General features: G+C 52.2%; 1 protein-coding gene and 2 non-coding genes across 6 annotated transcripts; all 3 read left to right on the plus strand.

The window, feature by feature from the left end:
- Nucleotides 1-208: 208 nt before the first annotated feature.
- On the plus strand, nt 209-25,839 carry Qrich2 (glutamine rich 2). 4 transcript variants are annotated; one of them, XM_023564963.2, is made up of 20 exons: nt 209-3,237; nt 3,400-3,537; nt 5,520-5,588; nt 5,797-5,907; nt 11,975-15,443; nt 16,026-16,111; nt 16,564-16,661; nt 17,122-17,236; nt 18,290-18,544; nt 19,975-20,097; nt 20,189-20,263; nt 20,444-20,608; nt 20,710-20,831; nt 21,303-21,368; nt 21,522-21,623; nt 22,430-22,630; nt 22,904-23,051; nt 23,420-23,507; nt 24,217-24,339; nt 25,610-25,839. In XM_023564963.2, exons 1-20 carry the CDS (start codon nt 2,731-2,733, stop codon nt 25,819-25,821), a joined length of 6,273 nt encoding a protein of 2,090 aa, XP_023420731.2. In that variant the 5' UTR covers nt 209-2,730; the 3' UTR covers nt 25,822-25,839. The 4 variants fall into 4 exon arrangements, 3 of the variants coding, with proteins under 3 accessions (XP_023420731.2, XP_063097854.1, XP_063097855.1); XM_063241784.1 differs by lacking the exon at nt 24,217-24,339; XR_010045037.1 differs by lacking the exons at nt 24,217-24,339; nt 25,610-25,839 and having other exon boundaries at nt 22,822-23,051; nt 23,420-23,464.
- LOC111756752 (small nucleolar RNA U109) lies at nt 7,355-7,491 on the plus strand. Its single transcript, XR_002791169.1, has one exon. It is a non-coding gene; the product is annotated as a small nucleolar RNA U109 (small nucleolar RNA).
- On the plus strand, nt 19,035-19,160 carry LOC111756757 (U6atac minor spliceosomal RNA). The gene has a single exon (XR_002791173.1). It is a non-coding gene; the product is annotated as a U6atac minor spliceosomal RNA (small nuclear RNA).
- Nucleotides 25,840-27,108: the final 1,269 nt, after the last annotated feature.

Raw genomic sequence — 27,108 nt, forward strand, 5'->3', positions numbered from 1 at the left:
ACATAGACCCAGCTGTCGCTTGCCTTTGTAATGGAGGATGCTATAGTTAACTGCATCACTTAGGATTCCACTTGCCCCCTCTACCCTGTATCTGAATCACATGGTCACAGTTCCAGCGTACACACCTTTGTCAGGAGACCACAAGCATGGAAGGGCTTTTTCTATCTCTGAGCCCCCCCACATCAGGATGTTGTCAGAAGGAAGAGTGTATGCTGGGGATTAACTGAGCTTGCTTAGAGGCTCTATTAGCTCCTGAGACATGGAATTGTTTCTTTTTTCCCCCAGGGGCAACAATGATACATTGCCATTGGTTTGTTGTTATTGTTGTTGGGTTTTTGGGTTTTTGTTTTTCTTGTTTTGTCTTTTGTCTCTGAGACGGGGTCTCACTATGCAGTTCAGGCTGATCTCCAGCTCACTTTGTATCTATCCCAGGTTGGTCTTGAACTTGCAGTGATCCTCTTGCCTCAGCCTCACAAGTCCTGGGATTACAGGTGTGCATCACTCCCAGCTATCCCTTTTTTAGTAACAAGAAAATTTCCCTATCTGCGGCCATGACTTTGAGTCACATTAGCTTTGCCAAGCACACAAATAATCCAAGTAGGAAAATTTGAAAAGTCTTTAAAATAATTAGTGTGATGGTAGTGGAAGAGCTGTGGACCATGAGGGGTAAGACCTGGTTCTTGCTAGTCAGGGCCTTTCTAAAATTTCATTTATACCTCCTGGTAACACTTGATTTTCTTCTCAAGTCCCCAAGGACAGTAATTTTAAAATGGACTTAAGAAAAAAATAGGCAGTAGTAGTTCCTGGAGTTGGAAAATACTACCCTTTCTTGTGTTTAGTGAGTCATAATGAATCTGACAGGACACTTGGCCCTTGTGTAGTTCAGTGGTTGAACCCTTGCCTGATGTGCAGGGACTCCTTCTTTTTGTCTGTCTGTTGCTCTCTCACTGTCTGAACTTGTAGTTCAGGCTGGCCTTGAATTTATTTTGTAGCCCAGGCTGGCCTCAGACTCGCAGGGATCCGCCTGTCCTAACTTCCCCAAGTGCTGGGGTTACAGGCGTGTACCACTATACCTGGCTCCAGGTTTCATTTTCCATCCTAGACACCAAAAAATTTGAAAAAGATACTAAGCCTCAGAGATGTAAAGATGAATGAATGAGGTTCAGAGGCCTGACGCTCTGACATAGCAGTAGTCATTGTGACTGTGGACGTTCTTTGGGAAGGTTGCTGTCTTAGGTTCCTCGTTGCTGAGACAGAATCACCAACACCCAAAGTTAAAGGAGGAAGGGTTTATTTAGCTCACAGTCTGTAGAGGTTTCAGCCCATAATCTGCTGGCTCCAAAGCAGGGTGGCATGGCCAAGGGGCATCCCAGAGGAGAAGCAGTTCATGGTGGGCAAAGGCAGGAGCACAGCTTCCCGTCCCTGACAGCTTTCCCAGGCTACTTAGGCTGGGCAGTGCTCACACCTAACCGCAGGGCCCTGGCATCGTGCCATGCATCAATCCCAGCATCACACACTCCAGATGCAGCCACCACTGAGCACCATGACCACACAAGGCCTTGGGGGACAGCTAGATGCAAGCCAGAACAGTTACTAAATTCAGAACTGAGCAGTGCACCACAGACTCCCTGTACTTGATCCTAGGGCTCATACAAAGGCACAGAAGATTGTTAAGAAATTGTTCTTTCATTTCAACCACCACCTGTGGTCATCAGGTATCAGAAATATAATGGTGGGCCAGGGATATAGCTTAGCAGCAAAGCACCTTCCTGGCATGCATGAGGTGATCAGTTTGATTCCCAGTACCACAAAGAAAAAAATTCTTTTATTAAAAACAGTATGAACTCAAACTAAACTCCAAATCTGAGTTGGTGAAATATGTTACAGATGTAATCGGGTTTCCTTTGAGTAGCTTAACATTATGTAAGCACTTGTCAGGAAGTTTATGTCCATGTGTTTTGCTGGGATCTGGGATAGGAAAGTCCAGGGCACTGGGCTTCTAGTTTACTTGGCAATGAACTGTAACAGTGGCACTCAGCCAGATGAGTTGTTTTGGGATAAAGTGAATCCAACACGGAGGTCTGTCCCCTGGTGGCTGATTGGAGCTACCTGCATCCTGGGTCATCTTTTCCAAGTCCTCGGTCTTGACTAAGCGTGCTATGGGGATGTTGAGGGGCCACAGCCCTGGGCCTGCTTCCCTCGGATGTGTGGCTCTGCCTTAAGAGTCCCACTACCATCCCACGGGCTGATGTGCTCCTAACGCAAATGCCCCACACCACCTTTGGGACCGTTTTCTGAATAGAAGTTCGCGACACTTTGAGGGGTGTGGTCAGGCTTCCCGAGACCCTACGGCTGTCTGGGAGGCCCTCACCAGCGGTGGCCTTTGTTCTGCTTCCGGAGGTTCTCGGTTCTCTGTGGAGCCCCGTTCTTCCGCAGAATCCTCTGGTGCCGAAGCCCGACCAAAACATTCTGTGGTGTGAATTGGCACCGGGGGTGGAGACCCTCGAGGAGGCCCCGCTGGACTCCGCCGGGCGCAGGGGCGCTCATTGCAGGAGGCCAGGGTCCGAGGCGCAAGGCCGAGTCCTGTGACTGTTGCCCCGCGAGGCTGGGTGCCAGGCAGGGGCTCGCAGGGACCTCACAGGGTCCTCCAAAGGCCCCGGAGGCAGGAGGAGGAGTGAGGGGCGCTGGTGGTCTGGGTGCCTGGGGTTGTGCTCCTCTCAACACATCGAGATGCCTCCTGCCTCGTCGGCCAACAAGGTCTCCCTCAGGGAGCTCGCCGACCTGGCCATCGGCACACCGGAGGTGGGCGCCGTCAACTTCACGGCCCTGCACACTCTCCTAGTAGCCATCCTCAAGAACCTCAACCTCCAAGAGACAGTCATCGACATCCAGTCCCTGTCCCCTGAGGGAGGCCACTCCATCGAGTCCCTCCGCTCTGCTGAGCCGCTCCGAGCCTCGCGCAGCGCCCTCTTCGGCACGCCACCCCTGCACCCCAGCAAAGAGAAGCGCAAGATTGGGAGCAGGTCATCCTCCCTTGTCCTGGAGAACCAGGTGAAGGACCTGGGTGACCAGGTGCAGGACCTCAGCAAGCAGCTCAAGGCTGTGGACAGCCAGTTGCAGGTCATTGCCACCCACGTGCAGCAAATCACCCTGCAGACCGTGGAGGCCCCCACAGCCACGCCAGACACAGAGGAGGCTCAGCTAGGATCCACGAAGGCCCAGAAGAACGAAATGAAGGTCAGCGCCCAGGATGAGCACAGAGGCCAGCAAGCCCTCTGTGCCTCCGGTCCTGGCAGCAGCTGAGCCCTGAGCTGCTGCAGCGTGGCCCTGGGAGCTGAGCCTCGAGGGGAGGCGACAGGCTTCCCTTCCTGGGTTCATCAGCCTCGCTCTGCCTTACAGCCCGTAGACCTGCTCCAGGAAGATGTGAAAGGTCTGAAAGAAGCCCGCCCAAAAGCGCAGGAGCTGAAACCACAGCAAGATGTGAAAAGTCTGAAGGAAGCCCATGCGAAAGCAAAGAAGTTGAAACCGCAGGAGAAGGTACCAGGGACTCCAACTCCAGAGTAAGGTGGCCTTCGTGTCCCCCACCCCACGATCGCTCCCTTTCAGTGCTCTCCTGCCACTGAAGGACCTGAGCTGACCCACATATAAACCAACAATATCTCAGAATTCTCAGAGCAAACTCCCCTTCCATTAAGCCCTTCCTAGTGGTGGCTGCTCACAATCCCAGCTCTCAGAAGGCTGAGTGAGACGGGAGGATCACTGCAAGCTTAAAACCAGTCTGGGCTACATAGGGAGTGTCAGTCAGCCTTCACTACATAGTGAGACCCTGTCTCAAAAATAATCAACTCAAACCAAATAGAGTTAAGAGGTAAAGCTCGATTCAGAGGCTGAAACAGGAGGATTGCAATCCTGAGCTCAGCCTGTGCTGTTTACTGAAACTCTGTCCTAAAAGAAAAAATAAAACAACAGTTGAGAATGGGGCTCAGTGTGAAGGTCTGGGTTCAGCCCCAACCCAAAAAGATGAGAAGGGAAGAAGGGGAGGGAGCAGAAGGAGGAGGAGGAAAAAGAAGGGAAGGAGGAAGGAGGGAGACGTGCACATGGTAGCACGTGCCTGTAACCCCCTGCTCTGGGATTCCATGCTGGCCTGGACACGTTAGCAATGATGCTCCATCTCAAAATATAAAAAAGGCTCAGTACAAAGCCATGCGTTCAATTCCCAGGACACCACAAAAAAAAAATAGAAAGAAAGAAAGAAAGAAAGAAAGAGTGAAGAGAAAAAAAAATGAAAGAAAAGAAGAGACCAGGTGTGGTAGTTCATGTCTATAATACATCTGTTTGGAGGCTGAGGCAGAGAACCACAAGTTCAAGGCCAGCCCTGGGCCATTGAGTGAGACCTTGTTTCAGAATTAAGGGAAAAGGGGCTGGGGATTCAGCTCAGCAGTGTAAGCACTTGCCTGGCAAGCACGAGGTCGTGAGTTCAATCCCTGGCACACACACACACAAAAAAAAAAAAAAAAAAAGAAGGGAAAAAAGGGGCTAAATTACATGTGTCCATAGGTTCAATCCCCAGTACCACTAAAAATAAAAATAAAAATCAGTAGTGGACTTTGAAAGTCAAAGCGCTGTCCACAAGGAGGGGTGAGGCTGCCGAGTTAGACACCGTCACCCTGTGGTGATGGATACAGGCCACGACAGTAGGGGACAGGCTCCCCTGACCTTTGGTTTTCTTGGGAGGAAGAATCCACACAAGCGGCTGAGTGTGAGCACTAACAAGTATAGGAAACAAAGTGAGTCTGTGCAAGGCAGTGGTAGACATATGCTCACATTTCCACACTGAGGGAAAGAAGGACCAGTGAGGAACTGTGGGGCCGGCCAAGGCAAGGAAGGAGGGGCACAGAAAAGCCTCAGAGCCGCTGGCACCAACCCTGTCCTGTGCCACTCCAGGCCTTGTGACCTCAGCCCTGCTCCTCTTTGCTCTGGGAACTGTACCCACTTTTCTTTTTCTTTTGCAACTTTGAAGAGTGGAGGGTTTGTTTCATTATGTTTTGTTTGTAATCTAATCTTAGATTTTGGAGGTTGGCACACATTATAAGGAGCAACTTAAACTTTAGCAACTTGCTTGGGTTCTCTTGATGACTTTGCTCTTTGAATGGCACAGACCCTGGAGAAGTCCCTGCTGCTGGCTCCTTGAGAGGCAGAGTGGGCTCCAGGCAGCAGTACTGGCAGCTTTGGGTAGCATGTAGTGGTTTCTGGGAAAAGAATTGCAGCCTAACTTTACTGTAGACCAGGTAAAACCAGGTAGAAACTAGAAAAACTAGAAACCCTCCCTCTAAAAGCCACATACGGGCCCCCTTTCCTGTTCCGTCCAGTCCACTGTGTGTGTCTGTGTGTGTGTGTGTGTGTGTGTGTGTGTGTGTGTGTGTGTGTGTCTGTGTGTGTCTGTGTGTGTCTGTGTGTCTGTGTGTGTGCAGTGTCTCCAGTTGGACTGCATGATACTCATCTCTGATCTCTGCTTTCAGAGTATCCAGGAAGTTTTGCAGCGCATGGAAGAGCTTGAGAAGCTAGTTAAAGAGAGAGATGATTTCCTGGTAAGCAACCATCAGCCGGCACTGGGGGGAGGGCCCTCCGGAGTGCCGGGGTGGGGGACATCTCCAACCTCACCGCTCACTGTGGCTTGTCCCACAGTGCATCCCCCTGATGGAGGGAGAAATCCTTTCTATTCCTACCCAACTCTTTACTGGAGTCCCACATCGCACACAGTGCACACAGCTGCATATGTATGTCTTTTATTGTCAGGACTATATAAGGCAGAAGCTGAATAATATTCCTGGTGGAGAAGAAGTGACCATGGTCACCTGGGAGGAGCTGGAGCAAGCCATTGCCGATGGCTGGAAGGCCACCCAAGCGGTAAGCAGACAGCGGCTCCTGGTCTTGAGGGGGCTCCTTGGGCCTCTGTCTTTTTACCACTGCACAGTATTTTGGTGTAAATTTTTCCTAATTTTTTTTTTTTTTTTAATTTTTCCTAATTTATTTCACAAGTTCCATACCGCGGGTATTTGACATAGTTCTTCCAACCTTCTAACCGCTGTTCCAAGGTAACATTCACACGTGTGAATAGATTCTGTCTTTCCCAGCAACACGGGAAAGAGCTTCTTTCTTGACACTCCTCCCTCCCCAGCACCTCAGGTCAGTATCCAAAATTTTGAGCTTTGCCAAGTTGGGTGGGAAAATGCTTCCTAAGTAGAGTTTTTGTTGCCTTTGGAGCTTTTCATGTTTTCCTATACGCTCTGTCCTGAAATGCACAAGTCCTTTTACTGGCCATGGGCCAGGAAAACTGACCCCTGTGGGAGGCCCCTTGCTAAGGGCAGCTTGACTTTGCTTTGCTTGTTTTGTTCTGCAGTAGTAAGGATTGAACCCAAGACCTACACAGGGTTATAGCTCCTTTTTAAGCTTTTTATTTTGAGACAGGGTCTTGCTGAATCACTAAATTGCCCAGAGTGATCTCTAATTTGCAATTCTCCTGCCTCAGTCTCTCAGCTGGGATTACAGCTGGGTACCATGCATGGCCCCTGATGGTGGCTTTTGCACATGGGCATGTACCTGTCCATCCTGAGAAGTGCACAGGATAACCAAATCATCTCCAAACTCCAAATCCTTCTTCATATGAACAACATCAGCCTGGGTTATTTTCACATGATCCCTGCAGACCTGGATTAGCTGCCCCTTTGGCATTGACAGTCCCATTCTCCCAGCTCTGTGCAGCTGTGTTCCTCAGTCAGAGCCATGGAGAGGACAGGAAGTTAGTGAAGCTTTTTGCGCCCCCAAGTGTCCATCCAAGGAAATGCCAAATAGTAACGGCTCACCAGATTTGAGTTGAAGAACAGCAGCGAAAGAGTTGCAAGACTGCAAGACATCCCTGCAAACAGGGTGCCCCCCGTTGTCTCTTTTTAATCGTGGCGCTAAGGATAGAACCCAGGACCTCACAAGGGCTTTGACCCTCACGCGCTCTGCCCGCTCCTCCTGTCTCCTGTCTTGCTCCCTCCACACTTTTTTAAACATGCACCACTGTCATTTTTTAGTAACCAACACATTTTCTCAGCATGACAGCAAAGGATGACCACAAGACATAAGTAAATACCTTTAGACATGTTTATGTCTCCAAAGGTAAGAAAGCGTGTTTTGACTATTGTTCACAATGAAGAACTCCTCCAAAGGCAAATAAAAGTACACATAAACATTAAAAGATTTTTCACAGTAATCCAGCACTCGAAAGGCTGAGGCAGAAGGATTGTGCAAGTTCAAGGCCAGCCTAGCCCACATAGTGAGTCCACGGCCAGCCTGAGCTGCAGAGCGAGACCCTGTGGACATGCCTTCTCCTCATTCCTTGTGGAGCAGGAATATATCCATGACATGCTACCTTTAAAAAAAGGAGTTTTCAGGGCTGCCAACCTTACAGTACAGGTTGAGTGGTAGTATATTTCTCCTACATTAAAAAAAAAAGACCAAACAACAAACAAATAGAGATTTTTAAATCCCCGCACTCTGGAAAGCAGAGGCAAGAGGATCAGTGTTCAAACCTAGCCTGGGCAACTTAGCAACTTAGTGAGAAAACTTGTCTCAAAATAATAAAAATAGGACTGGGGTTTTCCTTGATGCAAAGGCTCCAGATTCAATCCTCAGTACAGCATTTAAAAACTTTTTTTTTTTTTTTGAGAAGCAGGAGACCATTTTTGGTAGATAGTGACAGCTTCCTCGTTGCACAGACCATCAGGGAAGAGGCAAGGAGTGTCACTCCATCCGACAGAGGACAGAGAACTCATCAGAGTCCAACCATAATGACCACATGGCTGGTGGGCCCTGGAAGTTGAATAAGTCAAGCCTTTGCACCATGGTGGCTTCAGAATCCACATGGGCTTCAGCAGGTGGTGAAGGCTGTCTGCGTGTGTCACGAGCAGAGAGGCTGGGCGGAAGGTGGAGCAGAAAGGATAGGGTTGACAGCTAGCAAACAGCACCCCGAGTTTGGTTCACCGTCATGGGAAAGGAGTTCAACTGCCAGTTACTGCAGTCCAGTTTCCAAGCGAAAGGAAGATGCCCATCCAGGGCCTGGGTGACCAAGGACCCAGGCCAGCTTTTTCCAGGGTCATTCAAGGGTAACGAGGCGATTATTCGCGACTTTGTTCATATACCTCAAGACAGTGATGACGACCCTTTTAGAGCTTTCAGTGATACAAACAGCTTGCTGCAGTTTTTATACCATCAAATAATGATGAAGATGATGTTTTTTCCTTCTCCCACCTCCTCCTTTTCTTTTAATGACAAAAAGTGAAAGACTTATTTTGACCAGGAAGAGTCAACCACAGTGCTCTGGTCATTTTTGCTTGCTAAAGGGCTCAACGTGAAGTTCAGGGGTAGAGTGCTTGCCTAGTGTGCCCAAGGCTCTGATGACCTCTCTAACACTGCAAAAATTACAAAAAAAGAAAAAGAAGTTTTCTTGTCTGGGCACAGTGCACACATCTATAATCCAGCTACTTGGGAAGCTGAGGAAAGATCACAAATTCAAGCCCAGCCTGGGCAACTTAGTGAGACTCTGCCTAAGAAAGAAAGAAAGAAAGAAAGAAAGAAAGAAAGAAAGAAAGAAAGAAAGAGGGGGCAGCGATTTAGCTCAGTGGCATAAGTGCCTGCCTGGCAAGTGTGAGGTCCTCAGTTTGATCCCCATTACCACAAAAAAAAAAAAAAAAAAAAGAAAGAAAGAAAGAAAGAAAAGAAAAAGTGTCCTTGTTTTCCGGTGACCAGGATAGTGCATGCAAATGCCAGTGAGCCTCAAACGTGAGGTACATGTGAAAGGGCAGAATCCAGTTATCTCCCAGTGACACTGTTACTAAGTCCAAAGACTTTGAGGACAAGGGTTCAAATGTTCCCTTACAGAAGCAGCATGCCGAGGGAAAGGGTAGTTTCTCTTTGAAGCTTTGGTGATCTGATAGGCTAAAATAGAAAGCAAAACCTGAAAGTGTCTGTCTTCTTTCTTCTCTGTTTCTCTTTTGTCATTATGCTAGAAGCCAGAACCTAGTACCTGCTAGACAGGGTCTTGTTACATAGTCCAGGCTGGCCTTGAACTCACTATGTTGCCCAGACAAGCCTCGAACTCGAAATACTGGGATCGAGGCATGAGTTACCACATTGGCTTTCCATCACTTTTAAAGATATTTTTGAAGAATTCCAGTTAATGTTATTATGTACCATAGAAAGGTTCTAAGCTGCTCTGCTTGCTTGCTTCCAATGAGCAACAGGCTTTTTGTTATCTTGTTTTGTCTTTGCTGTTGATTCTGCCTTTTAAGACAAGGTCTTGCTATATGTAACCCAGGCTGACCTAGAACTCAGCAATTCTCCTGCCTCAACCTCGATAGTGCTGGGATGACAGGTGTGCACCACACACCTGGTCCTCCAGTGAGCAATCACTGTCCTGCTCAGCTTCATTTTTTATCTTTTTTTTTTTTTTTTGTACCGAGGTTCAAACTCACCACCTCATACTTGCCAGGCAGGTGCTGTGCCACTGAGCTATACCCCTGACCTCAACTTTATTCTTCATGTATCTTTTTCTTTAGTTGCTTTTAAGATTTTCTTTTTGCCACTGATTTTGAGCCATTTGTAATGTGTCATGGTGTCACTGCCGTCATCATTTCTGTGCTTGAACACACTAAGCTCCTTCTGTCTCTGAGTTGATAGTGCTTATTAAGTTTGGAAAGGCTTTGACCTTTTTTATTTCCTTGATCTATTTTATCTCCACTTTTTTTCTGTCCTGTCCCTGTCTTCAGGGGGTCCAGCTGAGTGACGTGTGTGTGTGTGTGTGTGTGTGTGTGTGTAATAGCTTCCTGGTGCTCTTTTTGTGTTGTATTTATTTTGTTTTGTTTCTGGTCTTTTTTGAGGCAAGGTTTCACTATATGGTTCAGGCTGGCCTTTGGGCTCACTGTGTAGCTCCAATCATGGCGGTCCTCCTGCCTCAGCCTCCTGCGTTCTGGGATTCCTGGCATGAGCCGTCCCATCTGGCTCATGTTTTTCTCATTGCGTTTTAGATTGTTTCTGTTGTTTGAGCTTCACCTTCAGCACCCCTCTCTTCTGCAATATCCCATCTGCCACTAGCTTCATCCAGTGTAGTTTTCCTCTTACTGTATTTCTAATCTCTGTAAATTCCACTTAGATCTTTTTAAAAAATACCTTCATGTCGCTATTTAACCTTTTGGACACAAGAACACAAGAAACAGTGGCTGCGATCCCTGTTTTCGTGGCCTCTGCTCATCCTACCACTTGCATCTGGATTGCATTGCGTGACTGAGTCATCTCACTCTGGGTCATATTTTCCTACCTCTTCTCACACCTGCTAGCCTCTGATTGATCACCAGCCCTTGTTACTACTACTTTGGATATTTTCAGAATTCTTATAGATTTGTCTGAACTCATCCTCCCAGATGGAGTTGCTTGAAAACAGCCTGATCCTCTCAGGCCTTGCTCTGGGGCTTTTGTCCAGTAGCTCTGCAACTCTGTTCTGTCTAGGGCTGCCACCTCCGGGCAGCACCTCTGAGTGAGGAGCCTTCCCACACTGGCTGGTGAAAACAGATCCTGTCCCCAGCTGCAGGAGAGCCTGTCCCTAGAGGCTTGTTTCTGCTGACTTCCTCAGCCACGAGCAGTCTCCTCGTATGTCTACGCTGAGCATTTCTGCACTGAGTGCTGGAGGGGAACTTTTCCCTCTACTTCCCTTCTGCTGTACTATCATGTGGACTCTGCTTTACCGCCCTTAATGGCCACTCAGCCTCTGCAACTCTGGGTGACTGCTGGGCTCTGCCCCCCTTTGCCCTCCCTGCGCAGCAGCTGGTGACCGCACTGAGACAGTAAGTGAGGAAATAGAAAGGCTCATACAGTGTGTCTCACCAGCCTCTCGGGAATGTCTAGCCTTTATTGCCTGATACCCAGGGTGTAGAAAGCTGCTGTTTTATAATTGTTTGTCTATGTCTTTGTTTTGTTTTGGTTTGATTTTTTGGTTGTTATAGACAGAAGGGTAAGAGCTGTGTTATTTCATCTTGGCTAGAAATGGAAATAGTCCATTATTCATTTTTAGTGGAGCCATAGAATTCCTCTGTATCTTAAATATACCAGTCCATGTCCTCCCTCTTGAGGCGGCTTCTTGCAGTGTAGTTCAGGCTGACCTTGAACTTACTATGTTGCCCAGGCTGACGTAAACTCAGCAGTTCTCCTGCCTCTGCTTCCTGAGTGCTAGGATTACAGGTGTGCGACACCACGCTGGGTCACCAGTCTCTTCTTGGAAATCTGTTCTTCTAAGCAATGCTGCTGACACCAGCTTTGTTTTCTTGGCCTCCTTTCATGAATGTCCATAGAGAAAATTTCCATCTATAGGGTTTCTTGATCCGAGTATGCTTGTTTATATTTTGGTTTACTCGCCATCTGCAATGTGTCAACAGTGGGGCAGACTATCTATCTATCTATTTATTTTTTGTACCAGGAATCAAACTTATGACCTCATGCTTGTCAGGCAGGCACTGTGCCACTGAGCTATATCCTCAGCCCAGACTTTTTTTTTTTTTTTTTTTTTGGTCTTTTTCCAGGCCATCCTTGAGCTCACTTTGTAGGCCAGGCTGGTGTTGAACTTGCAATACTCCTCCTGCCTCAGCCTCCCAAATTCTGGGATTACAGGTGTGCACCACCATGCTCCATTTTTCCCATCTTTTATGAAGGAAATTACACATATGATGGCATTTACAGATGTGCAGATTCTCCAAAGCCTGGAGACATTCAAGAAAGTCAGTCTTTTGTTTTTTCCTTATGTCCAGCTTCACTTTTAGGAAAAGAGTGTTTTTATTCAAGGGCCCTAAATCCTAATCAGACATCTCAGCTCTTTTTCATTTCCACTCTCAAGGTGCTTTTGGCTTGTTGTAACATGATTTCTTTCTTCTTATTCTCCCAGGGTTCAGAAACAGCACTAGGACTTTCTAAGCGCAAAGTGCAGTCTTCCTTAACAGTAAGTGACCTCGTTCCAAGTGGGCCCTCCACCAAGCATGCGAGCACTGGCCACATTCCAGATTCCACTGGTGGACCAAGTCAGGCCTTACCGGGACCCAGTGCCTCAGGCCGCCTCTCTGAAGGGGTCCCTATCAGGGAATGGAGCAAAGGCTCCTTTGTTCCTGGTAGAGAACAGAACGCAAGGGCCCGTGATGAAGCTAGCATGTCAAGACTCTATCAACCTGCTACACCCCAACTTAGAACAGAGTCAGATCACCACAGGAGTAGAGAACGGTTTACTCCAGCATATCCAAGAAGAGAGATACCTACCGGCCCCACTCAACAAGACTTATCCTTGGCCACAGATCAGTATCAGTATATGCATCCAGATCAGCCTGGTGGGGTGCCCATGAGCCAGGGCCAAGTCTACCTAAGGCTAGATGATCATGAATTAGGACTACCTAGCATGGATCAGCTTGGCTTACAGTACCCTAGCACTGTACCACCTGGCGTGGTACCCATCAGTGTAACTCAGCTTCATATGCTACCACCTCAAATGGATGGTCAGGGATTGGAACCACTTGGCATGGATCAGCATGGATTTGTAACACTGGGCATGGATCAACAAGGACTGGCTCCACCTGGCAGGGACCAGCAAGGAGTACCTTCTGGCATAGACCAACATAGATTGCCTCTAATGCCGATAGATGGACGAGCTTTGGTACCACCTGGTTTGAGTCAATTCAGTGCAGATCAACAAGGCTTTGTGCAGCCCAGTTTGGAAGCTTCTGGCTTTATACAACCTAGCACAGAGCAGCGTGATTTGATTCAGCCAGACAGAGATCAGAGTGCTTTGGAGCAGCCTGGTACATATAAGCCTGGCTTGGCCCAACCTGACACAGATCAGGGTGGCTTGGTGCAACCTGGTGAATACCTATCCAGTTTGGTACAACCTGGTAAAGATCAAGATAGTTTGGCTCAATCTGGAATGGGTCAGCGTGGGTTAATACAGCCTGGTCCAGTTCAGCAGAGTGTGATGCAGCCTGGTGTAGATGAGCTTGATGTAGCACAGCGTGATGCGGGTCCACATGGGTTGATCCTCCCTGAAATGGGTCCGTATGAGCTCATGCAACCTGGGGCATTTCCTGGTGCTTGGGTGCAGCCTGGTGCATATCCACCTGGTTGGGCACAGCCTGGTGTGGATTCACAGAGATTGGTTCAACCTACAGGTCAACATGGTTTTGTTCAGCCAAGAGCCGACCAACATGGTTTTGTGCAACCTGGAATGGACCAGCATGATTTGATACAACCCAGTGCAGATCAACAAGGTCTGGTGCAACCCAGTGCAGTTCAGCGTGGTTCAGTATCACCTGGTGCAGTGCAACCCGGCTTGGTGCAACCTGGAATGGATCAGCAGGGTTTGGTGCAAGCTGGTGCAGGTCAGCTGGGTTTGGTGCAGCCCAGTGCAGATCAGCTGGGTTTGATGCCACCTGGTGCAGATCATCTGGGTTTGGTACAGCCTGGTGCAGTTCAGCATGGCTCAGTATCACCTGGTGCAGTGCAGCCTGGCTTGGTGCAACCTGGAATGGATCAGCAGGGTTCAGTGCAAGCTGGTGCAGGTCAGCTGGGTTTGGCGCAGCCCAGTGCAGATCAGCTGGGTTTGATGCCACCTGGTGCAGGTCATCTGGGTTTGGTGCAGCCCGGTGCAGTTCAGCATGGCTTGGTACCACCTGGTACAGTGCAGCCTGGCTTGGTGCCACCTGGAATGGATCAGCAGGGTTCAGTGCAAGCTGGTGTACAGCAACGTGGTTTAATGCAACCTGGTGCTGATCAGCATGATTTGGTGCCACCTAGTGAAGTTCAGCGTGGCTTGGTGCAACCGGGCATGGGTCAGCGTGGTTTGATGCCGCCTGGTGCAGGTCAGCTGGGTTTGGTGCAGTCTGGTGCAGATCAGCGTGGTTTGGTGCAGCCCAGTGCAGGTCAGCTGGGTTTCATGCCACCTGGTGCAGGTCAGTTGGGTTTGATGCCACCCGGTGCAGTTCAGCGCGGCCTGATGCAGCCCAGTGCAGTTCAGCGTGGTTTGGTGCAGCCTGGTGCAGGTCACCTGGGTTTCATGCAGCCTGGTGTGGGTCAGCTGGGTTTGATGCAACCTGGTGCAGTGCAGCGTGGTTTGGTGCAGCCTGGTATAGGTCAATTTGGCATGGTACAACCTGGAATGGATCAGCATGGTTTGACACAACTTGCTACAGATCAACATGGTCTGGTGCAACCTGGCGCAGATCAGGATGCTTTGATGCAACCTGACACAGATCAGGGTGCTTTGGCGCAACCCAGCATGGATCAGGGTGCTTTAGTACAACCTGGCACAGAGCAACGTGGTTTGGTGCAGCCTGGAATGGATCAGCGTGGTTTGGTCCAACCTGGTATTGACTGGCCTGGTTTGGCACAATCTGGTGCAGCTCAGTTTGGGATGGTGCCACCTGGAATTGGTCAGCATGTTTTGTTACAGCCTGGAGCAGATCCTCATGGCTTGGTTCAACCTGGTACTTATATGACTCGACCTGGCACATATCCTCCTGATTTGGTCCAATCTGGTGTATATCCACGTGGTTTGGTGCCACCTGGTGCCTATCAGCCTGGTTTGGTTCAACCTGGTGCATACCCACGTGGTTTGGTGCAACCTGGAATGGATCAACGTGGTTTGACAGCACCAGGCGCAGGGTTGCATAGCTTCCCAACATTCCTGGCCGATTCTAGGAGCCTGAGCTCACTTTACCCATATCAGCACCATGTGATACCTCCCAGCCAAGAACAGTATGGTCGCAGGTCACCACTCCTACCCAGTCAAGGCTTGTCATCACCACGTACAGACACACAGAGTTTGGTGCCACCGGAAGCCCATCAGCAAGGTTTGAGGCCTCCTGGCAGGGACCGGCAGAGCCCAGCACCACTAGGTACAGATACAGGATCTGTACATGTTGGCCGAGGTCAGCAAGGCCCTTTGTACCCAGGTACAGTTCAGCCTGGTCATGCATATCCTGTTGGGGAGCAGCAGGGTCCAGCGTACCCGGGTGATGGTCGCCCAGGCTACATGGGTGTTGATCCACGTGGCCAAGTATTTTTGGATCCAAACAGAATTCCTGCCTTTCCTGCTCAGACTGGCCCAGGCCAAGATGCCACCCCTTTCAGGAGTCGAGACTCTCTTACCTTTGTCCACCAAGTCTCATCTGAAGCAAGTGAACTCAGGAGTGGAGCCCGGAGTGAGTCAGTGGAGAAACTGGCTCCTAACTTCCCCGTGGCTATGGAAACGTTTCGTCTGATGGGAGAAATCATCAGCCTCTATGTAGAACTAAAGGAAAGGATGAGGGAGCTGGATGAGGAAAAACCTGGCCAAACGGACTTGGAGAAGATACAGTACCTGTTCATGCTGTTGGGTGAGTACCACCCGCTGTGTAGGAGCAAGCGCTGGTTCAGTGGGGTGGGGGAGGAGGGTGTCCTTCTCAGCCCCTGGCTGCCGACACCTTCCTGAGCCCCTGCAAATGGTGGGTCCATTCTTAGACCTTTTGGGCTCCCTCACAGCCATCGGGGTCTATGTAAACAGGTAGACAAGGCAGAAACTAAACCAGCAGGATTGCCAGAGCCCCAAGAGAGGAACAGAACAGGTTTCGCCTTTGTTAGAGTAACTGCCCCAAAAGGATGAAGGGAAACAGTGCCGCTGAGAAGGGAGTCAGAAGAGAGCGCTGAGGAGTGGATCTGTCACCCGCCACTACTCTAGCCCTGAGAAGAGCTGAGAGTTTAGTGAGGGTGAAATGACAGGTGAGTCAGCAGACACGAGACCCTTTAGGACACCAAGCAGTAGGTGGGTTTTCATAGGCAAAAGACAGTTCTGTTCCCCTCTTGTCCCAGTCACCAGGAGAAGCAGGATGACATGATATACCCTGCTGTTCTCTGGGGTCACTTGACTGCCAGAAATGAGACTCTAACCCTTCTGACCATAAGGCACCCACTTTCCATAGTCAAGAAGACCTTACCTCCTGACCTGGAAGAGCAGCTGAAGACCTTAAAGACCCTGACCAAAGATGTTCGCCAGGATAAAGCTAAAGTATGTAAGGGAGGGTCAGCTCCTGGGCCTTGCAGAGTGAGTCAGAGTTCCTTCTGTCCACTCTTGGGTAGATGATGGTCCTTTGCCGCACACTGCTGTGTGACTGGGTCTTTGCCGTCCATCAGTGAGGCGATGCAGTTAGGAGGAATCACCATGTCCACTTCCTAGATCTAAAAAAGGACAGCCAAAGCTGTTGGTGTACTGTTGAATATGCAGTGGCCCCCAGTGGGGACTCTTGGGGGTCAGAGGGCGAGATCTTCAGTCATCCTCAGTGCTAGCTCTCTGCATACATGAAACAGACGGTGGCTGGATGTTCAGAAGAACCCGGATTCTTGTCAGGGAAGCTTGGGGAATGTTTAGAGAATGGGAGAGGGGCTCAATGGGGCTCCAAGGCCACATCAGGGAGTGGAGCCACGGGCCTGCCTGACCCTCTTCTTCCATTGGGCTTGTAGCTGGATAAGATACAAAAGCTCCTGGAGTGCGAAGGTGACCAGGTCATGGGGAAGGAGCTGAAGACTGGTCAAATGGGCCTGCAGCTGGGCCTCCTCAGGTAATCAGGCCCACCCTGTGCAGCTGCCGGACTGGGGACAACCCCTCAGGCTGGTAGTGGCGGCGACCTTTGGTTCCTTCATGCACGGAACTGACCTCTGCCTTTGGCTTGGGTCACACTTGCTCTGAGGGTTTCCCACATCTCACTCAGGGAACTGGTAGAAGTTCTCCTGAATGAAGACTGAGAGGAGCAAGACACTCCCACGCTGTCCCCAGTGTGAGGTAGACCAAGCCACCTGCTTGAGCCCATGCAGTGCAGGGCCCTGACCCACTGTCTAGTAGCCTCAGGGCAGCACACTGGGTACCCCTTTCGGGACAGGCGCAGGACCCAGGAGTCCCAGGACAGGGCTGCCTGGGATAGTGAGCCCTACCCTTGTCCTATACCCGCCACGGCCAGGGGTCTGCACCATCGAGCTTAGACCTCTGGGCGGGCAGTGAGGCCAGGCTTTTACGTGTCACAGAGTCACAGTGGCTGACATCGAGAAGGAGCTGGCTGAGCTGAGGAACAGCCAGGAGCAGGGCAAGACCGCAATGGAGAATTCAGTGGTGGAAGCCTCCCTGTACCTACAGGATCAGGTGCGGGCTCTGAGGGTTGGCTGTAGAGAGCAGGCAGACCCGGTTCCGCTCAGAGACCAGCCTCCATGACTGTGTGTGGGGAGATGATGACTGTGACTAAGACTCAGGCCCTCCAGATGCCAAGCTGGCTCTGGGGCCACTGGGGCAAGGGCAAGGGACTGTTCAGGAGAACGAGGCCTGGGCATCTCCCACAGAATCTGTTTTCATTATAGAACTTCTGTAACTTACACTTCTAAAAATGCTGACGGTGTTTTCAGTGCATTCACGGAACTGTAACCATCACCACGATCCAATTCTAAGACATTTCATCCCCATGAAAAGAAGGCCGGTGCCTCTCAGTGGCCACTCTCCCTCCCACCCTCCCCAGACACACAGGCCAGCCCCAGCCCCTGCCATAAATGCTGAACATTTATTTGAAGGAGATAAAATCTTGCAAGCTGTGGCCTTGTGCATCCGACTTAGTGTTTTGAAGGTCCAGCCATGCTTTGGCACATACCAGTTACTCTGCTTCCTTTCTTTCTCCTTCTTCGTCCCTCCTTTTGCAGTGCTGACCCTCGGGCCCACCCCGGGTTGCGGCCACTCCTTCTGTCTTCCCACGGCCTCATTGTGTGCCCTCGTGTCCTCCTCTTCCACACCCTCGCAGTCCCTCCGCCAGCCTGCCCACCTCACACAGTGCCCCACTTCAGCTTCATTACCCAGTACCAAGATGAGTGGGTGTAGGCTGGCCGTACTGTTTTTGAGCCGGGCTTCTTGGCCAGTTCACCCTGGCTGCTCCGGAGTCAGCAGCACACCGGGCCAGGTGGGTGCAGAGGCGGACCAGGCGGAGCAGCTTTCTCCCTGGACACGGACAAGCTGGCATCCTTTAGGCTTGGAGAGACCCCTGAAGTGTGTTTGTGTTTGTCGGATTCCTAGCTGTGCGCATGCTTGGTGGGACAGAGCATGTACAAGTCCACCATTCACATTCCCAGCAGAGCCCTCCAGCAGAGCCCGTGAGTGTTTATGGCTGGCGTGGACCCACCCATGGCCCTGCCTCCATGTCTCTCCTGCTCACAGTTAGACAAGCTCAGGACCATCATCGAGAACATGCTGACCTCCTCCTCCACTCTGCTGGCCCTCAGCATGACCCCACAGAAGTCCTTGAGCATGCTGGCACCTGGCCAGATTCACCCTGAGGCCACCTGCCCCGCCTGCAGCTTGGACCTGAGCCACCAGGTCAGCACACTGGTGCAGCGCTACGAGCAGCTGCAGGAAATGGTCAACAACCTGGCTGCCTCCCGGCCCTCTAAGAAGGCCAAGCTTCAGGGTCAGGTAGGCTTGTACTCTGCCCTCGTGGGGCAGCCAGACATGGTCCCCGTGGGAGGTGGTGGTTGACTGCACTCCCCAGGGAGAGGTGTTTGTGGTCAGTTTGTTCTTATGGAACCCTTTAGCCAGATCCCACTAAAGTCCTGGGTCCTTGCCAGGCATTGTGATGCACACCTGTATTCTCAGCACTCAAGAGGCTGAGGCAGGAGAATTGCTAGGAGTTCAAGGCCACCCTGGCTACAAAGTGAGTTCAAGACCAGTGTGAACTACATGAGACCCTTCTCAAAAAACAAAACAAAACGAAGTCCCCAATCCTTCTACAGCAAGGATAGCAACAGAACTAGTTCTGGCCACAGAAAACTGGGAAGAGTTGGCCCAGTAGCTGGATGGAATGGTGCCACATGACAAAAGGACTCAGGCACAGTTGCAGGAAACGTGGACTCACCTGCTCACATCAATCTTAACTTCTTCCCGACTTCCTGAAAAGAGGAGGCTTGTGTTGTATGAAAAGAGAGAAGGTTAGCACTCCCCTTGACAAGGATGGAAGAGGCCCTGGGGCCTGACAACACACACACGGTTAAGGCATTGCCACCTACTTCGTGGCATCTGACCACTGTTTTTTCAAAGAAAAAGTTATAAGAACTGTGGGAGTAATGGAAATCAAAATGTATGATTGTTAGAGTAAAAAAGAGAGGAAAGAAAGTGATTTAAAGAATATAACTGCAAGTATATTTAAATGTGTAGGATAGAAAACCATATTACTGAGTTTTTGTTGGATCATTAAACAGAACTGTCTGCAATCTCACTGTATTAATGTCCACTTTATGCTTTAATTTTGTAATCTGGACAACTGTTTCTGAGATGACAATATGTAATCTATTAACTAGTGAATTCCTTAATAAGAAAAGGTGAACATTAAAAAAAAACTAGTGAATTCTTACTGTATATTTTTTCTCTTGAAATTCTGTATTACTTGTAGCCTTTTACTGTTTTGCTTCGTTTAGTTTTGTTTTTCTCTTTAAATTAAAAAAAAAAAAAAAAAAAGAGCAGGCTTGCCAGTGTGGGTGGGGACAGCCACAGTCTTTGGGTCCTACTTCCTGGACGTGGGCATTCAGATCTAGCTCAGGGAAGGTGCCTGTACCTCAGCTCGCAGGGGCCATGGAACCACACGCCACTCCTGAGCCTTGATTGCTTTACTGACCACCCCCAGCCCCTCGAGGCCAGTCCATAAGGATGTGGAGGCTTTGGCACTCCCATCCTAGGGCGGATACAGCTATCAGTGGGAAATTGAGAATGGCACTGAGGCACTGAGGCAGGGGTCTGCAGTGAGCTCTCCTGTGCGGTAGCACTTTAAGGAACACCTCACTAGAGGGTCACCTCGTGGTCACTTTGGCAGCCTTATGGTATCTTCCTCGCCTGTCCCTTTGTTGTCGCAGGACGAGGAGCTGCTAGGCCACGTGCAGAGTGCCATCCTGCAGGTGCAGGGCGACTGCGAAAAGCTCAACGTCACCACCAGCAACCTGATCGAGGACCATCGGCAGAAGCAGAAAGACATCGATGTGAGTGGTCCGAGGGGGGCTGGGGTCGGCCCCCACACCGCCCCCGCTGCACAGCTGCGGGCTCTTCATTCGTCGCTTGCGTGGCCCCCAGGTGCTGTACCAGGGCCTGGAAAAACTTGAGAAGGAAAAGGCCAACAGGGAGCACCTGCAGATGGAGATCGACGTGGTGAGTGGCAGCTGCGCGTCACCCTTTCCTGGAGGTCTGGCTGGCTGGGAGAGGGTGGCAGCTGGAGGTGGAATGGATATAGACTCCTGGGAGCCTGTCAGCAGCTTGGTTGACACCTGGGGAAAAGGGCCCTGCCATGGCTGTCTCCCAGCTGAGCCCTCCTGCTCCTCCTCCGAGCAGAAAGCCGACAAGAGCGCCCTGGCATCCAAAGTGAGCCGGGTCCAGTTTGATGCTACCACGGAGCAGCTGAACCACATGATGCAGGAGCTCATGGCCAAGATGAGTGGGCAGGAGCAGGACTGGCAAAAGCTGCTGGACAAGCTCCTGGCAGCAATGGACATGAAGGTGAGGGCAGGAGAGGCTGCAGCTGGAGGGGCCAGTCTCCACTACTAGGATGTTGCCAGACCCTCCTGCTACCTTTGTGCTCACCTGTGCCCGCCCCCCAGCTGGACCGCATGGAGCTGGACCCCGTGAAACAGGCGCTAGAGGATCGGTGGAAGTCACTTCGGGAACAGCTCAAGGAGCGCTCTCCCCTTTACCAGGCAGATGAGGCAGCTGCCATGCGGAGGTGAGGACCAGACCAGAGGACCCCAGGAGGTTGGCACACTGGGCTAGGAGGGCAGCAGGAGCCTAGGGCCCTCCCTCAAGCAGCTCCTGGCAGCGCATAGCTGGCACTGCCCCCAGACTGACCTATGACTGGAGACAGAGGTTAGAGCTGGAAGAACTTGTCGGTCAGATCGCTTCACAGGGCTGTGGAGCAGGGAAGCAGGGAGGCAGAAGGACCGCTGGGCCTTGGGAAGGGAGGGGCCCCAGTCCTGGTGCTGAGACAGCTCCTGGACACCGGGCCTGCCATAGACTTGAGACCTAGAATTTCCATTCTTGGCCACCTGGGGGCCCCCAAGGCCTACCCAGGGCACCTTTGGGGACGGGGAACCCTGGGCAGCTCAGGCCTAGGAGAAGGTGAATTCCTAGGACGCAGGACTTGGAGCCCAAGCTGCCAGCCTTCCAGCCTCTCACCTCTGTGTGTGTGTCCCCGCAGGCAACTCTTGGCTCACTTCCACTGCCTCTCCTGTGACCGTGCTTTGGAGATTCCTGTGACTGGACAGTGAGTACCTGGGCCTCGCTTCCCCAGTGCACCCCACCTGTCTCACCTCTGGCCCTTCATCTCTCCCCATTTGGAACATACAGTGGGTGGGATGGAACTAGGTGACCAGAATCCTCACACTCTGACCCTCCCCTTCTCTCTGTCCCTGCCCAGAAGCATCCCTGTGACTCCTGTGGGTCAGGCCCTGCCTGGGCACCGTTCTATCCGCCCCTACACAGTATTTGAGCTGGAGCAGGTCCGCCAGCAGAGCCGCAAGTAAGGGACAGTGGCATCATGGGCAAAGCTGTAGGTGGGTGGGAGGGTGGAGCACAGGTGGCCCGAGGGGCACCCTAGCTGGAGTGTGGGGCCACTAGATAGATTTTTAAATTAGCCCCAGCTCTTCCTAGGGTGACAGCATCAGAAGCACCTGAGTGATAACCTGCCCTTTTGGTCCCCTTTGCGAATCCTGGTGGGCAGTGCCAGGGTCCCAGCCGCCTCTGAGAGCTCCTGGGCTTTTTACCTCTGCTGGCATCTTTTAGCTGTCTCAGCAAGCCTAGGCCTGAAGGGCAGGTGTGGGCATCGCTCAGCCAGAGGTGGGTTCCATGAGCAGGCTGGTAGTGACACACCTCGGGCTCCTTCTGGCCCCTGCCCTCCTCTGGTCTGTGGTTCACAGTAGAAAGGGTGGCTCTTTAGAACCCCAGGTGTGCGATGTGGCATGGGGCTAGGTGTGTGATGACATGAAGCTCCTCCACTTCCTGCTGTCACCAGACCAGCTGTGTTCTCTGCATTTGACTTATGTGTACTTTGGCTCCTCAGAAAAACTTTCCCTGGCAAGTCAGATCCATGAGAGACCCTGGGGAGGGCTCTTGCTGTGGGGCTGAGCTTCCTGTGCTCCCAGCCTTAGATCAGCAGCCCAGGACTTCTAACCTGGCTCATACTGGCTTCGCCCACACCCCACACAGAGCCCCGAATAAGGGCCCAGAGCCAGAGGGAGCCCTTACACCAGGTAAGGGAGCAGAGAGCCTCAGGTTCCGTGTGACACCTGACTGGCCTCCCTTTCTGTGCCCTGGACCCACACACAGCCTCAAGGTGGGCGGCACCTTCCCCCGGGGCGACCAGTCGGTGATGGAGCGGAGTGTGGGCCGCCTGCGCAGCATGCACTCCAAGATGCTGCTGGACATTGAAAAGGTGCAGATCCACTTCGGGGGCTCGGTGAAGGCCAGCAGCCAGATGATCCACGAGCTGCTGCATGCCCACTGCCTCGGCTCTCCCTGCTATAGGCGGTGAGGGACAGGGGCCGGGGTGTGCAGCTTTCTGCTGCCCGAGCTTGGTTCCCACATGCCTACAGCCATGAGTGAATGCCATGCCCATATGCATGTGCACGGTGTGCATGTGAGTGTGTGTGTGCGGGGTCTCAGGATGGCACCCTTGAGGTTACGCTGCTCACTCACTCACTCACACACACGCCCTCCAGGTCCCCTGGCCCTGACTCCTGGAGACCTTTGAAGAGAACCACCCACTTCCATCTGGGTGACCCCACGCCGTCTGCTTCCCAGGGTGCCTGACTCTGTGGGTTACACCTACTCAACCATGGCCCGGCACTGCGGGGGCAGCCACACTCTCACCTACCCCTATCGCCGCAACCGCCCACAGCACCTGCCCCAGGGCTTGTGTGCCCCCGAAGAGATCCAGATCGCCATGAAGGTCAGGCAGGAAGCCCCCACATGCCCCAGAGGCCACATCAGTCTGCAGATGTCACCTAAGCCAGCCCCTCCGCCTTGAGCAGTTTCTCAGCCTTCCTCAGGCTGAGAAAATCCCTCATTCTTTCTTGGGAAGAAAAGAAATCCCAGCGCCCGCCCAGCAGGCACACTGCCTCCTACCACCAGAGCTCTGAGTGACACACACATGCCTTTCACCTTGCTGTCTGCCTTTCTGTAGCCCCGGGTGCCCTGGGAGGAGGGTCCTGAGTGCCGTTTGGTGCTGGGAGTAGGAGACGGGATGTCCTGGAGACAGGATCAGAGGGTAGATGCTGGACACTGTCATGGTAATGGATGTGTGTGTCACCTCTACAGCATGACGAGGTGGATATCCTGGGCCTGGATGGACATATTTACAAGGGACGGATGGATACAAGGCTGCCAGGCATCCTGGTCAAAGACAGTGAGTATCCAGGTAGCCCAGAGGCCTTTCAGAGTCTCCTGTGGGTTCCCAGATACATCCATGTCTTCAGCCCTTCTTTCTCTATGCCTTGCCCTGAAATGTTCATGTCTCCAGAAGCCGCCAGGTTTTAAGCATTTTTAGGGACAGGACAGCTGCGCAGCCTCAGTTAATCACTTGGCATGTGGCAGCCACATCTTTTCCTGCCAGCCTTCACCCTCCAGCCACTACTGCCAGGCGTTCCCACCTTGGCCTTGGCTCCCAGCATCATCACAGCCCAGTTCTATGGACGCTTCTTCAAAACTCAGCAAAACGCCATTTCCTGAGCCCCCACCCCTTGATCCCTGTGCCCCAATCCCACTTCTAGGTCCCCATTCATTCCTGAAGCCTGCATGCTGCTTATTACTTCCCATCATGCCTCACAGCCTTGCACAAAGCTTCCCTGTTGCCCCCAGTCCTGGGCGGGTAACCCGGGGATCAAAGCTCCCCCAGCACGTGGCCTACAGCTGATGCATATGGTGCTCAGAGAACCTGAGTGGGGGGACAGGGGGACAGATGGCAGATGGGGGGTAGATAGGCACGTGAGTGAATGAAGGGCTCAGATGGGCAAACCTACCAATTCAGACTGGTAGCCCTGTCTCGCTCTGCCTATCCCTTGGGGTCTCATAACTGCCCCTGCTCCTGCCCCTGCCCTCTGGTGTCCTTGCTTTAGGGATAACAAAATACAAGCCCAAGCAGTCTCAGCCCCACCGGCACAGGCAGCAGTCCCTGAAGGACGCCAGCCAGCTGCCCTCTCGGCCTCAGAGCGCTCGGACGTCAGCTGGCAACAACTCAGGTAGCTTCCTTCTGGGTGGAGTGGCCCTCTGTGCAGCCTGGGCACTGTGCCTAGGCCTCTCCTTCCTGCCTCGCAGTCCCCTTTCCAGCCCACACTTAGGCTTTTGGAGCCAGAGGACAAGACAGGGGGCAACAGGGAAGATTCACCTACTAAGTAGCAGGTAGCTACTGCTGCTGACCCATGTCACTCAAGAGGATCAAGCCCTTCCCTGCTCACACCTGTACACTCCTAGGGTGCTATGGGCATGAGACTTTGCCAGGTCCTGGCGACCCCTCATTCCGAGCCTGTCCTGGAAGAATCCCTCCCCACCCCAAGCCCAGCAAGCCCCTAGAGTACCTTGTGTCCCCTGAGGCTAGGTCATGCTGGAGGTCAGGGATCTAAAGGCAACAGGCATTGACCACACAAGGGCTGAGGCCTGATCATTACCAGGTGACTTGGCAAGTGTCCCCTCTGCAGCCCCCAGTGTCCTCAGCTGTCATCAAGAAGGTGCAGGACTGGTGCCTCTCAGAGTCAGGGCAGCAGGGAGAACCCAACACAGGTGCAGACCCTCCGCCCAGGCAACATGCACCTTGCACACCCGTGCAGGAGGCTCGGATCCCCGGGCGTGCTGGTTAAGAGCCAGAGCCCACTGTGCTTGTGGCATCTTTGTCCTCACATCCAGTGAGAAAGCTGTGGCTACAGCACGCAGATAAACCAGTTTCAATCCTCTCCATGTCGAGAGATAAGGACCACTGTAAGCCCCAGATACAGTGGAGAAAACTGACGCAGAGGCTGAGGCCCTCGCACAGGGCCGCACGGCCGGCCAGGAGGCGGCGGCGGCGCTGGCTGGAAGTCAAAGCCAGTGCCTGGCCTCACAGTCAGCGCTGGTGGCCAAGGGGAATGGACTGTGGAGAGGTTTCAGTGATGTTTTTGCCTCATTTCCTGGGCCTCCCACTGACTACTCCAAGGGCACTTAACATGCAGAAGCAGAGAGGAGCCTGGGAGTCTTAGGAAAACTCTCAGGGCCTGTCTGTGCCAGGGCTGCCTGGAGTCCCCTGTATTAGCAGCAGAAACACCACCAGCCTCCATGGGAGGCACAGTCACTTACTCTTCTGTCCCTCACAAGGATTCTTTCTGGGGGAGGCCTGTTTGCTCAGGTGCTTGGAAGCACTGCACTGTATGCCCTGGTCCATCAACCCAACCAAAGGAAGGCAGCTCCCACCTCCCTGGGCTTCAGGTCCCTGCGAGCATTGGGAGCGAGGGGCAGTAACATGGACCTCCTGTCCTGCAGTTTCTTCAAGGGAACACAAAGACAGACCTGTCTCTTCGGAGGGCCGTCTAGCGCAGTCTGACATGGTCCACCCACCCTGCCCTGAGGACGATGTGCAGGGGGGTAGCCCCTTGGGGCTGGAGATGAAATTGGCTAAGTCTCCTGAGGAGGGCCTGGAGGAGCCCACCAGGGGGCCAAGGTCCGGCCCAGCTAATGAACAGAGCTATAAATAAAGTCTGGGAAGGAAGGTAGTGTTGGGCTTTCAGTCTTTTAGTCTCTTCATTACCTGGGACTGAACCAAGCACTTCTGCATTGAGCTGTATCTGTGGCCCTTTATTATTATTATTATTTTAAATTTTACTTTAATTTTAAGGACCCATTAAGTCCTGTACCTGCTGTTACCTTGGAGATGCTTTGCTTGACTTCCCAGCCTGGAACCCCAATCAGTGCCACCAGCCACAAGGCAAAATCTATAGCTACTGAGGTTTCCGCTTGAGATGCTGCCCTGCCCTCATGCCTCAGGGCCCTGGCAGGGGGCTCAGAGCACCAGCTCCTTTGCCAGTGATTAGGAAGATGGAGAGGGGGCTCCCGCTCACCACCTCCTCATGAGCCCCAAACCTGAGGGCAGAACTCACTGCTGTCCCCATGCCCCTTGTGCCCGAGGTCTAGCCAGCTAAGGGACAGAGCAGTAAGCAGGGGCAGCAAACTGCAGGGCTGAGCCCCAGCAGCCCTGCCACTGACCTAAGCGTCCCACGCTCAGACCCCTGGCTGTGTTCTAGGGGTACCCCAAGAAAGAAAACTGCCCCACCTGGGCCCAGGAAGCCCTGAATTATCAAGGTATTTCTGCCTCGAGTCTGTCATCATCTCAGAGGGTACAGGGTGCCCAGAGTGGACAAAGGGGCTGCCCCCACCCCCAGTTCCCATCCCGCCTTCTCACATGGGAAAGGGATGTCTGCAGCAGGAGACTCACCGTGGTGGGTGAGAGAGGAGGTGACAGAATCATACAGGAAAGAGCAGCAGGAAACTGCCCAGAAATAGGTTTCTCACCCTTGGTTTAGTGTGGGTGAAAGTGGGCCTGGCTAGAGGGTGTGCAGAGCTGGGTGTTTCCCCTGAGGGAGCACCCCAATCTGCAGGGCCCCCAGGCACTGGTCTATACACTGTGACCATGTGCTTGGGCCTGGACTGAGGAGCTGTGAGATCGTAAGCACCCAGCGTGGCCCCCTAGCCCACTGCCCTGTCCTCTGCAAGCAAGAGGCAGAGCGAGGCCAACCCGTCACCTTGTCTCCTGTTTCTCTCACCCGGGCTCCACTGTGGCAGTGAAATGTCAGAAGGTCGGCTCAATTTCCCCAGCCTAGCAGCCAAATTCACTGGCTTGGCAAGGAGGGGCAGGTTGGCCCCTCTTGCCCAGGCCTTGCCCCTTTGCCCACGAGAGAACCAGGAGCTAGGCCACTCCATGCCAGGCTGCCCTAACTACCCTGCACCTGGGACTCAGGCCCAGGTCCCAGCAGCCTGCAGGGACC

The sequence above is a fragment of the Cavia porcellus genome, unplaced genomic scaffold (assembly GCF_034190915.1).
Source record: "Cavia porcellus strain 051 isolate PalLab524CR breed Dunkin Hartley unplaced genomic scaffold, mCavPor4.1 scaffold_32, whole genome shotgun sequence".
Lineage (NCBI taxonomy): Eukaryota > Metazoa > Chordata > Mammalia > Rodentia > Caviidae > Cavia > Cavia porcellus.